Raw genomic sequence first — 13,408 nt, forward strand, 5'->3', positions numbered from 1 at the left:
TGACCTATTTCTTGCCCCAGACCTGGATTCAGAGATTTCTTTTAACAGCACTTATTTATTTTAATGAGGTATAATATTGAGACATTTAAATCTGAATAGTAGGTATATTTCCTGCTACTGAGTTATCATCGCTTTTAGGACTTTTCAGTGGAAGGATGGAAAATCATATTTTTTGAAAGAGAATATAAATTACATGTTCATACTAATATTTCTAATTCTAACTTAAACATTTTTACTTAGTTTCTTTAATTTTATACTTGTATAATTTTTCTCTTCAAATTGAAATTCTTGACATGAAAAAAATGCAAATACTTGTTTTTAATATAATGTAGGGTAACATAGTATCGCATATACAGTAGATTCAAACACCAACAGCAGTTTTACCAATAACACTACATATTCAACACTTCTACAGATTTATTCAGAAAATTTTGAGACTTAGATTATATACCCTAAAGACATATGGTCAAAATACTGGTGTTGAAAGTCACTGAGAATAAATATACATCTTTTGTGTAATTCTGACACTATTTGATAGTAAGTTGGGTTTCATTGTTTTGGGTTATTTTCAATGTTTCTTTTTTTGCTATTGGTACTGGGAATCAAACTCAGGACCATGTGCTTGCCAGGCAGGCACTTATGCCACTGAGCTATAGCCCAGCCTCTTCAATGTTTAAAGAAGGTGTTTTTATTCATTTTTATGTCAAATAATATATTTACATGGTACGAGCTCAAAACATGAACATAAATTTCATCTCATACCTGCCTACTATTTTCTTCAATTCCTCCCACTATAGGTATCCTGTTTGTTTGTGTTTTGCTTTGTTTTCAGACAAAGTCTTGCTATGTAGTCCTGCCTGGCCTTGAACTCACTGTGTAGCTCCGGCTGACCTCCGACTTGTAACCCTTCTTAGTTAGCTTTCTGAGTGCTAGCATTACAATTGAGCACCACAACATTTGACTCTGAGTAACCATTTTTACTATTTTCATACTCCTATGATGATGATGATGATGATGATGAGTGTATTCTTCAGGTCAGCTAATACCCATGTATAGATAATTTGTTCATTCTTCATCCATAATTCCTTCAACCAGTTCTCTATTGTTGAACAGCCAATTCGTTACAAGTTTCCAGAATCAAACAATGTCCTTAAACATAAAACTACTTGTCAAAATAACTCTGGGCTTGGTTTCCACTGAGATATTACTTAAGCAAAAAGCAAATATACTTGTAGTTTTGCTAAGTAAGAGGCAAATTTTATGAAGAAAATATAGGAAATTTTAAGAATCTATTGCAAAGAAAGAAAAAAAGCCTATCTCATTGCCATGGTCCTTTTTATAATTTATAATGGCCCTAATAATAGTTTATTGGTGAATTTAAATTATTAAACCACACATGATTTTATTGCAGTATAAACACCTTGAATAGAACCAAAATTTTAATAACCTTATTGGTTTCCAACCCATTTTGTCTTAGCAAAATATGAGCCAGAATAGCTCACTTTAGAAAAAGAAAGAGGTATTGATATAATTTTTTTATCTAGGTGTTTTTTGAGTTTGATAAATTGGCTAACTTTTTAATTTGGTCAAGAGTGTTTTATTATATTTTAAGTAAACCCTCTTATTAATCACATTGCAATGTGTCACAATAAAATTGGAAGTACAGTCAGTAGATCAACATATTGGATTATTTTTTCAAAATGTTAGTGAATCTGAACCTTTGTTTCTTGGGCCAATTATATAATCCAACTTTTAATTGATAATGACATGTATCTGCCAGTTTTGCTTATGCTCATGGATGTTAAAAGTGCACAATTGTCTATTGATATTTCAGTTATGATTATTTGCCATAATAAGGAGTAGCAACCCTCAAAACTGAGTGAGTCATATTTTCTTTTATATCTTATGCACTGCAACAATTCAGTATCATAAACAATGGAACAGCAAATAAAAAGGAGAAGTTCACATTTGAATATCAGCTAGCTATGCATAAAATAGAGAGGTGAAAAAGTAACATCAATAAAAAACTGGTGAATAAATCTCTGATGATTTGTTTTTGCATGGTGTCATATTATTCTTCAGATATACCTGCTCAGGTAATAAGTATTCACAAGATGACACAGAAGAAAATTCTTAAAATACCTTCTTCCAATTTTTCGGCCTTCTAATTGCAAAAGGAGGTATTTGTTTCTTCCTTTTTCCTATCTTGTAGGCTAAAGTCAACAAAATAACAATCAATATTTTATGTTCTCACTCTGTAGACTCAGTTTAAATCATCTTTCCAATATGCTAACAAGATCTTATTTTTCTGACTATGAAGTCAGTTGACTAACTGTACACTCGGCTGATAGCATTCTATCTTTAAATAAGGTTCTAACTTTCATCCACTATTAGTAGCCCATACAAGCATTTGACAAGACAGATCAGTACATAAGTGCTATTTTTGTGGAAACAGTCTAGAAATGGAAATATGTGATTAGTTAAATAGGTACCTTAAATATAGTCTTGTTTATTAACTATTTTTAAAGTTTGTTTATGAACTGAATAAGGAAAACTTCACTAACCTTTTTCACAAACTCGCTGGCAATCTTCCAAGTGGGGGAAATTATTGTCATTCCCTCCACAGCCAGTGTAGGTGAAGGTCTCACAGGCTTTGTGTCTCATATTAAAATAATAGCGAGTTTCATTAGCAAAGCATAATCCTTCATCTTTTGGACTGTAGCAAAATGATGGCACTTTATGAAAAAGAAAATAAAATTAGAAATGCTATGATACCAAATTTAATAAATGGTGAGGATTACTTAAGTAATTGAAGAAATCAAATCCCATATAAACTCCATTATGAATCCAACATCATCTAAGAAAATGTGCCTCAAATTGTAGGTAAACTTACATGCTATATTTTGGTAATTCTAAATTTTTATAAACTAGACTAAGTATAGGGGCTGGGGATTTAGCTCAGTGGCACAACACCTGCCTGGCAAGTGCAAGGTTGTGAGTTCAATTCCGGGTACCAGAAAACAAACAAACAAACAAAATAAACTAGGCTAAGTATCTTCTGGAGCTATGTCTTTTATCCTTTCAACATGAAAACATTTGATACCCTAAAGCAGACATGGTCATGTAAAAATGAGTTAAGTTTCAAGGGAAAAGGCATATATAACTTAGTAAACTTTCTTGTGTTGATCATTTTGTTGTATGTTTTAATTAGCTCTTCTTTCATTATTCATCGAGAATGCACATGTGATTTCAAAGTCCAACCACTGGAACTTTTACAGTTATACAAACAACTCAATATCATCAATAACTATTTCCCCATTGAGTGAAGATTTTCCATATTTAACAATATAGCTTAATTAAAGTCTCTTCCAGAGCAAAATCTAATGGTTTGTTGAGATATTTTTAACCTATGTGTCTTGGAGAAATGCATGTATCATCTCTCTCCACCAACACTAAATACTATCCAAGTAATCTATCATGTCAAGATGGGGAATCCTATAGGATAGAGATATTTTTATCCTGTAATTCACAATTACTAAAAATTACAAAATCTAATTAAATTCCTAAATCTGTATATATTCCATAAAATCTAATTAAATTCTTAAATCTGTATATATCTGTATATATTCCACAAAAGTAAAATAAAACACAGTGTATGAATTTGTATATTCATATACAAAATCAATTCTATACAAACTTGAGGTCAAGACATTCATTAATAAACACAGTAATTTTATGCATAAATTAGGAAGATCAGAAATACAAGTTGAATATCCCTTATCAGAGTACTTGGCAGCCAAAATGGTTTGGAGTTCAGATTTTTTTTCAAATATTGGAATATCTGCATACACATAATGAGGTAGCGTGGGAACTAGATGTAAAGTCTAAACACAAAATTAACATGTTTCATGTATATCTCATACACACAGACAGAAGGTAATTTTAAACAATAGTTTTAGTGTGTTTGCATTGTGCTAGTGACCCATTTCATGAGGTCAAGTGTGAAGTTTTCTAGATGTGGCATCATGCTGGTGCTCAAAAATTTTCAGATTTTGGAAAATTTCCAAGTTTAGATTTTCAGATTTGAGATGCTCAACCTGTAGTTCTAAGGAAATAACACAGAAAATGAGAACTTGGGAAATCATCAACTTCTAGTTTGCAGCTTTACGTGTAAAAATGGGACAAAATACTCCCTCACAGGGTGATAGAGTTAAGATTAATATCACATTATATGTGAACTCTAGAGAACATAAACCATTCTATTTTCACATCTAACTATTGATTTCTTTTTGCAACAATGAGGATTTCATTTAGAACCTTAGGCATGCTAGGTAAGCTCTCTACCACTGAGCTAGGCCCCTCAACTCAAAACTATTTTTCCACAGAAAAATATAAATAAAAAACAACACTGAAATAGTATAAAAATAGTTCTTACTCTTCTTTGACGCACAAAAGTTCATACAAGAAGCTTCATCCGGGAACCTGTTTGCATTATAGCGACACCCACCAGATACGAATTTTTCACATCTCATGGACTTTAGATCGAAGAAATATTCTTTACTAGACTTGCCACATTTATCCTTATTGACTGGGAGCCTACAAATTTTGGGAACTTCTAACAAAAGAAAAGCAATAAAGTAAAGTTAGTTAGAAGGAGCCTTTTTATTCTTGCTTCAAAACTTTACTGACATTTTAGAAAACTAGTGTGAGAAAAGTGCCCGTATTTACTACTAGATTAGTACATTCCGCAAACATTGCCCAATAAATAATCTGGTGAATTACCTTGATTTGACTCAGCTACGATACTTCCTTCATATTCAGTGGTGTTTCTGTTTTGTATTTCTACATAAGAAGTTAACCAAAACTTATTCATATGAATATCCATTTCTCCTGGTTTAGTTCCTTACATGGCAAAGCCCTTTTATAGTCTCGACTAGATACATTTTGAAAAGTAAAATAAAACACAGTGTTCTGAATACCTATACCAGCCCTACACTAACAAAAGCAAATTTAGGTCTCGGGACAAAAGCAAAGTTACATAATGAACTAAATCGCCTTTCAATAACAAAATCCACTGAGGTATTTCAGACTGGTAAACAGGTGCCTGAAACAAAGGGCGTGTTTTCGGGGACAGAATAGAAATACCTGAGTTTCGAACTAGCGGTAAACACAAAAAGGACCTCTGTAGCAACTGATACATTATTCGTTTGCACTTACTAGGCCCTGTGGTGAACCAAAACACACTTCCCCAGGGTCTCCACAGGCACTGAATTGCCATAAGGGTCAGGTGAGAGGACGGTGGCAGTGGTGGTAGGTCTGTAACTACTTTTGGGGAACTAGGCCAGCGAGGACACGCAGGGAAAAGTGGAAAACAGCAACCCAAAGCGGGGTCTGGAGAGCAGCCGGTAGTTAGAGCCCTTACCCTCGATCCTCCAGCAGGCTTCGTCGCAGGCCTCCCAGGTGGCGAAGTTGTTGGCGTTGCCCCCGCAGCCCCCGAAGAGGAAAGCCCTGCAGGTCTGCTTGTACCTGTTGTAGTAGTAGCGGGCAACCCGAGCCTGGCAGGGCCCTGGGTCCGGGGGCAGGAGGCAGGTCTCTGCCTGGCTGCCTGCTGTGGGAAGGGAGGGAAGGAAAGGTCAGACTCAGCCCCGAGGGACTGGAGCGGGGGGCGCTGGGCTCCGGGCTGCGGGGCGCACCTGTGCTCTCAGGGTGGGCGCCCTGCGGCGCGGGGCAGAGCAGGAGCAGCAGCAGCGGCAGCAGCCACAGCGTCCGGGGCCGAGAGGGCTGCATCGCGGGCGGGGCAGGCTGGACGGGACGGGACGGGACGGCGTCCCGGGCCCAGCGGGAGCGCAGGAGCAGCAGCAGCAGCAGCAGCAGTGGGAGCGCCGTCCAGCCGGGCCGCTTTATGGGGCGCGTCCTGCCCTCTCGACCGCAGGGGTGGGCGCTGACTCACGCCCGAGGCAGGAATTCCCCACCGCCGAAAGTTAAGCCCGCCCCACACACTGCCTGGGATGCCCTAGAGGGCCTCTGTGTTCAAGAGGGGAAGCTGGCACGTTCCAGGCCAAGGACCTGTGGTTGCTCAAGTCCCAGCTCCCAGCAACATCCTGAAAAGTCATGAAGGGACCATGAAGTCACTGTGCCTGGGGTCGGCAGGAAGCTTGAGGTTCCTGGGCCTGACCTGAGCCAGTCGACTGCCTTCGCTGAGCTCGCTGTGTCTGGAATTTAAATGTGCTTATATGTACACATATATTTCAAGTGAGGCCGAGGATATGGCTCAGTGGCCCAAGCGCCTGCCTGGCATGTGCAAGGTCCTGAGTTCGATTCCAAGTACCAAAAACAAAACAAAACAAACAACAACAACAAAAAATCAAGTAAATTCTAACTTACAGTGTGTGATTTGGTGAATTTTGCTACCTGTCTGCCTACCTCTCCAAGAGTTTGGACCCTTCATCCCCCACCCCAGCTCCCTAGTTCCCTCATACCCTCTGGGAGCGAATTCTTCTACCCCCAGAGCAGAGGCAACCACTCTTCTGATATCTAGGACCATAGAGAAGTTGTGCCTATCCCTAAATTTCATACAAATGGAACCATAAAGTAGATTGTTTGCTCAACTTTTTTCAAAAAATACACTCACGTCACTGTGTATCAATGATTCATTCCTTTTCATCAATTATATGAATGCAAATATCCTGTTGTAGATTATAAACCACAAACATGCTGAATCTAGTTTGTGGCTGTGGATAAAGGTGTTTTGAGTGGACCTGCAATTTTCTTGAACCCAGTAAAATACAAATCATATTGCATGTCTCTATCTGTTTTCATGAGAAACCACTTTGAAGATATCAATATGTAATACAACAAGCACTGTTAATTTCCTACCACTTTGTTTGTAACTCTGTATTGCCTGTACTGTTCTTTTACTATTTTGTAAAAGGTTGTCTGTTAATGTTTACCTCCTTTTATTTTTAAAATAAAAAAAATACAAATCACCATACAGTTTTTCTAGAATGATCTTCTTTTTATACCTGCACCAGGCATGTGTACGGGTGATATCTCTTCTTTTCTAAACAGATCATAAAAGTCCAAAGAGGTCTTGAGATTGGACTGGATCTACCCCTTCCGTAGAGTTCCTACTATCGTCAGTACATCCATTAAAGTTCCTTGCTCCTTTGTAGTAGCCTGTGTCCTATTTTTTGTTTATGCAAAAATAGGAAAATCTACATTGAAATTTTAGGGGAGGTATTACAGATATTTTTTAGAACATTTTAAAGTCTTCTCTTGATGAATGTGTCTTCCCTCCTCCCCCATTCTTCTTGTTCTATTGGACTTTCTCTAGAGAATAACTATTCCTGACTTTTCCTGAGAATAGTACAGGGAGCTTAAAGAAGTTCTATTCTAAGTTTCTGGACAACCCTGCAAAGTACACGACACCTCCTACAGTGGGGTCAGTAGTCAGGAGTATTTAGCATGTCATGTCCCCAGTGCCAGCTCAAACACCCTTATGTCATATTATAGAAATAGACTTCTTGGGAAACTGACCTGGAGATGCAATGAGACTTGATTACCAGATATCTATGACTAAGAATGACAGAGCTGTAAAGGTACAGTAAATGTTTAATCACAAAGGGGAAGGAGAGGCAGGTTTGTATAGATTACTGATTTCCATGCTGTGATGTGCTCACACTGGCCAATTCCTGGCTGTCACTAAATGTAGCTTTGGGAGGAGATGGACATAGTCAACTCTTCAGAGGTAGAGCCACTGTAAACCAGCTTCAGCACATCAGTCACTAAAACAGCCAGCAGGTTTTTGGAGAATACATTCATAGGGGAATCAGATTGGACCCTTCCAGTACTTCCAAATAATATTAGGGGAGATAAAGTTTACTATTTACTTGGGGTCATATTCCAGAGAAGAGTTAACTTCAAATTCCCTATTCCCATTCTTCTGAACACAATTAAATATATCTGCAAGCTGACTAAAATAAAATTCAAGGACGGGCACTGAAACACAATTGTTATTCAGCAAAAATGATGGGGTTCTTTAATCAAAGCACATAGTTTAGGCAATTTCATGTTGTGTTGGGAAAATTGACTTGGGAGTCAAAGGACACCTGGATTTTATTGCTTGCTCCTTTGAACAAGTCCCTCAAAGCCTCTGAGCCTCAGCTTCCTTCTCTGTAAAAAGACCTAAAGAGTGTATTGCACAGATGCATTATGAGGATTACACGGGTCATCTGAGCACTCAGAGCCTTAGGGCTCCTCACACAGTGGCGCAGAATCCTCCTGCGTGTCAGTTTTCATTGAAGGTCTAACATGGCACATCAGGTCCAGTCACAAAAGAGGGTATTATGGACTGCCAGTGTGGAACTGAAACCTGTGATTTGCTCTCATCACAGTTCTCCTTGGTGGAGCTCGGACCTCTCCATCTAGAAGGGGCCATACCATTCTGACACCACTGGGTGGTAGGTGCTTCTAGGGCAGTGGTGGTGAACCTATGGCATGCGTGCCACAGCCGGCTGATTGTTAGCACTGAAAACTACAAGTTTCGCTGTCACTGTTCTAGGGGAACTGAATTCAGAGTGCTCAGAGCTAGAGCAGAATACTCAGTCCACTCAGGACCCCTGTGTAACTCGTGGATTGGGAAGGTGGGTGGGGGAAAAGAACCAGGACTTTTATCTTTCTGTGGTGTAGTCATAGACACAGGTCGAAAGCAGTGCTCAGAGAGGTATGCTAGAAATACTCCTTTCCTTTCTTTTTTTATGCCACATGAGGTACAACTTTAATACCTCTTTGACCCCTGAGAGAGGAAGAAGAATTGACCAAGAGAAGAGTTGAAAGTTTGAGACTGTCAAGCCAGTTTAGCAGGAAGAAAATGACTCCTCTAAATTGAGGAAGATTAGAGTGTTCTTTATATCCATGGAAAAGACATCTTCCAGGGTAAAAGGGAGTCTAAATTTGCTGGGGACCACTCTCACATTACCGAATTAACATTAGAGTGATCTGGGAGGAGCAGCGTGATCTGTGCATCTTCCCAAAGGATGCCATGGTTCTCTTTGTGTGTAAACCAGTATCCAAGCCAAGAGAAAGACTGAGGAAAACAGGAAATGCAAGGGGAGGAGCTAAGGAACTGGGAAAAACAGTCATTCAAACTCACCTGTCATTACTGTACCAGGTGACAGTCAAAATGACTGTGACTAAAGACAGGAACTTGACATATAGAGTTTTATAAGATACAGTATGGCGCATGGAGTTTTCATAATTTGAATATTGAAGGCAAGTATGAATATGTTTACTTTATGGAAGCATAAACTGAGACCTACAATGGTAAAATGACTGGTCACAGTTGTTGGCCTTGTTGATATTCACTCTTGATTTGGGTCCTGTATTCTTTCTTCTTTTTTTTATTCTCCTGTATTCTTCCTAACCCACCCAGGCCCCTTTCTGCTGCACTAAGACCTTAGAGTAGAATGCTAAATGTCAGAATTAGTAAAAAACACAGAAGCTAGAGTGAGTCCGGGCCACCTCTGCATGGGCGCAGTCCTTGCCTCTCACCTTTTTCACCTTCCATTGTCCCTGTAACAAATGAATCTGAAGTTAATTTGGAGCGTACAGCTTCATCAAGCATTCGGCATGATGTTCCATCTTCTGAGAGCCCCACAGGCTTTGCTGCTGACCAAAAATTTATGGAAAGGATTGCAGCAGATGGTTTCTCTCTCCCTGTCAGACCCCTCAGGGAGAAGTGGACTGTCTGGTTCATGAGTGAGTGATGAGAATTAATTGAGCCCAGTGACTTGGGGGTACATATTATGTAATAATCATTTAATGAGTTACATTGATAACTTCTTCATAAACAGACAGTTCTTGCCGTCTGCTAGTTTAAGAGCTGTCAACACAAAACATAAAATGAGTCCAGTTTGCACTAAGGAGGAGCTTACACATCTGTTAAGAAAGGCATTTAGTCTCTCTCGGAGGTAAACAGTTGCCGAGGTTTTGTTAAAGTTTAGGCAACTTCTGCACCAACTAGGCATTTTTCTAGAAAGTTGGGTAAGAATTTGGTTTACTCTAGTGTGCCCTCTATTGGACACAGTGCATTTGAATGTGTTTTGTAATGAAGGAGTCACACAAAAAACAATCTGATCTTTCTTGTTCTCTGTAGAGAACGAGATAATGGAATATATAACATGTCTCTGTTGTCATTCTTTCACCCAATAAAAAATAACCTACTTACATGTTTAAATCTGTCAAACCTTGTGATATATATGTGAGATACAAAGATAAACACATTAAGGACTTCATAGAACAAGGTAGACAGATGAAAATGATATAAGCCAGTTACAGGATAGTGTTCTTAGTACAGCATTAAATATACGTGGCAAATTTTATGGGATGATAGAGGAGGAAATGTGCAAAGCTCAGGTCAAAATAAGAGCTACTCCAAATAAAATGTGTGCCACTATATCTTCTACGCCCTTGGTATACAAAGAATATTCTTCAGCTACTTGCTTGGGTTGGTTGTTTCAGGTACTAGGACTCTAGAAGAGCATTGCTTCTCTGTGAAGACACAATGTCAGAAGCCCTTTTTCTGTCTTCTAGGTGGATGTTCCTTCATATATCATCATGCCTATGGGACATGCAGATCATCTTTTTCCTGGCTCAAGTTGCCATATTTTTAATTGCATAAGACACCCAGAAAATTGGGACACACTTTGAACTACTGTATTCCAGGCTTCCCAGGAGCAGTACAGCTACTTTCTACTCAGAATTCAAGCCTGGGTTACCCAGGTTTTAGAGAGTGACCTGTCCAGAATGGGGAAAAGAAGATAAACTTCCCCCCGATTCCTGTGTGTCATGTGAGAACCTTGATAGTAACAATAATACTATTAACACTAAGATTACTGAGAGTTAGCATTACGGCTTGTATAGCTCAGCATGCCCTCCACAGTAACCAGTTGAGAGTGGTTCTTTGTTCTGTACACTCTGCAGTCAGGATCCTTAAGCTTCAGATAGACATTTCCCCAAGCTACACAGCTAACACAACCAGTCCAAGTCTTCATTCCCTGTCTTCACTCACTATATGCATATCCCTTTCTTTCATATTAGAAATGCTAATGTCTGGGCCATTATATAGATATTGAGTGATTTTACAAAAGTGTTCGGAACAGAAAGTTTAGAATTAGGAATGTCTTTAAAATTTTTGGAAGATGTGCATACACATAATGGGTATCTTGGGAAGGAACTCAAATCTAAGCATGAAATTAATTCATGTTTCTTATATCTCCTGTATGCATAGCTGGAGGATAATTTTGTACACCATTTATAGTATCCTAGCTTTTAACTATGACCAGTGCCATGAGCTCAGGTGTGGAATTGTGCCCTTGTGGCCTCATGTCAGTGTGCAAAAAGTTTCAGACTTTGGAGCATTTTGGATTTTGGGATGAGGGATGCCCAATCTGTATAATGTACTCATGATCCTAGTAGTGGACATTTATTTCTCTGACTTTCCTTTTACCCAAGCAAGCTCACAATTCACTCAAGAACAAACAGCTACAAAGTAAATGCATTGCCGTAATGCCCCAGGAGGAACATCTGTCAAAACTGTTAATCAGATTGGGGGATTGAGAGAGCTAAGCACTGTAGTCCTCATTCCAGGGTTATATTTAGCATGAAATAATAGACCTTGACCTCTCAAATATAAAGACATGCTTTCTTGCAAAAATGTAATTTTAACAATATAGCCCAAATATGGTGTTAGTCATACATTAATTACTAAAGTAGCACACGCCCTCGGAATGTGCCTTCGTTCTGGTTTTATATGGAAAAGCTTTTGGATCTTACATCACTCAGCAGGGACACCCTTCCAATTTGTGGCATGGAAAGGCAGCAGCTGCAGTTTTAAAGGCATGTACTTCTACATCTCCCAGGACTCTTGCCATTTTTTCCCTCTTATTGACTTTTAGCTGAAGGAAAAAGTTAATTGAACTGAAACTTCTGTATTAGAAGGGAGCTGTATGCCTTGGCCTGGATGGCATATACTGAATCAGCCAGGCGAGCATGCGTGGTTGTTTTAGTCAACTGGGTCGCTCATATTCCCTGTGTTTCTTCCTCTTACAAAGGAAGTAACACTCTGGTCCAATCAAAGCCCAAGCCCTTGGCTGCAGCTCTGCGTCCTTTCTCCTCTTCTCTTGCCCTAGCAAGGTTTTTCACTCTCCTTTTGCCTCACAAACTGAGCTCTGCCTACTCTGACCCATTAGCACACATAGCCAGGTTGTAATGGTTTCCATCTGAAGTGCTTTAGCTCTGACATATTTTCAACCCAAACTTACAGTTCACGTAGGACTCTTTTTCCTCTGCTTTGAGGTAAGCCATTCATTACGCTGCTTATGTTTCCAGTACAATTTATCAAATATGTTACTGGCGCTATCTGCTTTCACTTACTCACCTCCTGTTCCCCATTTTCCCTTTCAATTGCTCTTCCATTTAGGTAAGAGAAAGAGCAAGTGCTCTTACCAGGGACAACTCTCCTGCTGCCACAACTTCCAAGACTTCTCAGAACATGGGCCACCCGAAGCGCTTGAACTTGAGGTCACCAAAGACTACATTTCCACTTACATTCTGCTTAAGTTCACACTAGTGTTTTACAATTTCAAATCCTTTCTCATTCTTGAAATGTTTTCCTCTTAGTCTTTATAAAATCACAATCTTCTGGCATCTCCTACTTAGTTAACTATTCTTTCTCAATCAGTCTTCCCCTCTTATCTGGCAAAACATTAAAGATTGGTGGATTTAAGTGTCAACCCTAATAACTTTCTTTAACTGTATTTTCATGACTTCAAATAACTAAAAATATAAACTTTATCCACAGACACAAATCCATGCATATACATAGACAAACAATTGTGTGCAGTCTTCATCTCTTCTTTGAATTCTCAACAGTAATGCAAACTTAATATCTCTACTTAGATATCTAATAGACATCTTAAACATTATATACCTAAGACAGAATTTTAGTCACTTATCCCGAGTGTTGCCTTTTCTGTAAATGACACTTTCACAAGGATTCTGAAGGCAGAGTCTCTGGAGTTATTCTGACCCTTTCTATCCCATCACTGCCCAGCCCATCCATAATCTTGTCAGTTCCGCCTCCAAATCCCGATTTCATCTGTCCATATCTTCTCAAGCCATGGCAAACAATCAAGTTGGCTCAAACTTGTCAACTCAGAAGGGATGCTAGATTAGGTTCTTACCTAAACTCCTTATTTTCACTCAATTCCTGCACAGCAGTCAGAGTATTTCTTAAACACCAGAATATGTCACAACACCTGACTCCTTCAAAAATAAAATTAAAACTTTTCAGTAGCTTCTTCACTCACTTCTCACCATGGTCTGCAAGGTTCTATCCAATGTCTATCAG

General features: G+C 39.0%; 1 protein-coding gene across 2 annotated transcripts; it reads right to left on the minus strand.

Moving 5' to 3' along the window:
* Positions 1–299: 299 nt before the first annotated feature.
* Positions 300–6,019, minus strand: Tfpi2 (tissue factor pathway inhibitor 2). Of its 2 annotated transcripts, none has more exons than XM_013516032.1 (5): positions 5,694–6,019; positions 5,423–5,605; positions 4,436–4,615; positions 2,565–2,735; positions 300–2,213 (listed from the first exon to the last, which is right to left on the minus strand). In XM_013516032.1, the coding sequence occupies exons 1-5, from the start codon at positions 5,785–5,787 to the stop codon at positions 2,134–2,136; spliced, it is 708 nt and encodes a 235-aa protein (XP_013371486.1). In that variant the 5' UTR covers positions 5,788–6,019; the 3' UTR covers positions 300–2,133. The 2 variants fall into 2 exon arrangements, with proteins under 2 accessions (XP_013371486.1, XP_005415385.2); XM_005415328.2 differs by having other exon boundaries at positions 5,423–5,608; positions 5,694–6,012.
* Positions 6,020–13,408: the final 7,389 nt, after the last annotated feature.

This window comes from Chinchilla lanigera, unplaced genomic scaffold (assembly GCF_000276665.1).
Source record: "Chinchilla lanigera isolate Chin_1 unplaced genomic scaffold, ChiLan1.0 scaffold00031, whole genome shotgun sequence".
Classification (NCBI taxonomy): Eukaryota; Metazoa; Chordata; class Mammalia; order Rodentia; family Chinchillidae; genus Chinchilla; species Chinchilla lanigera.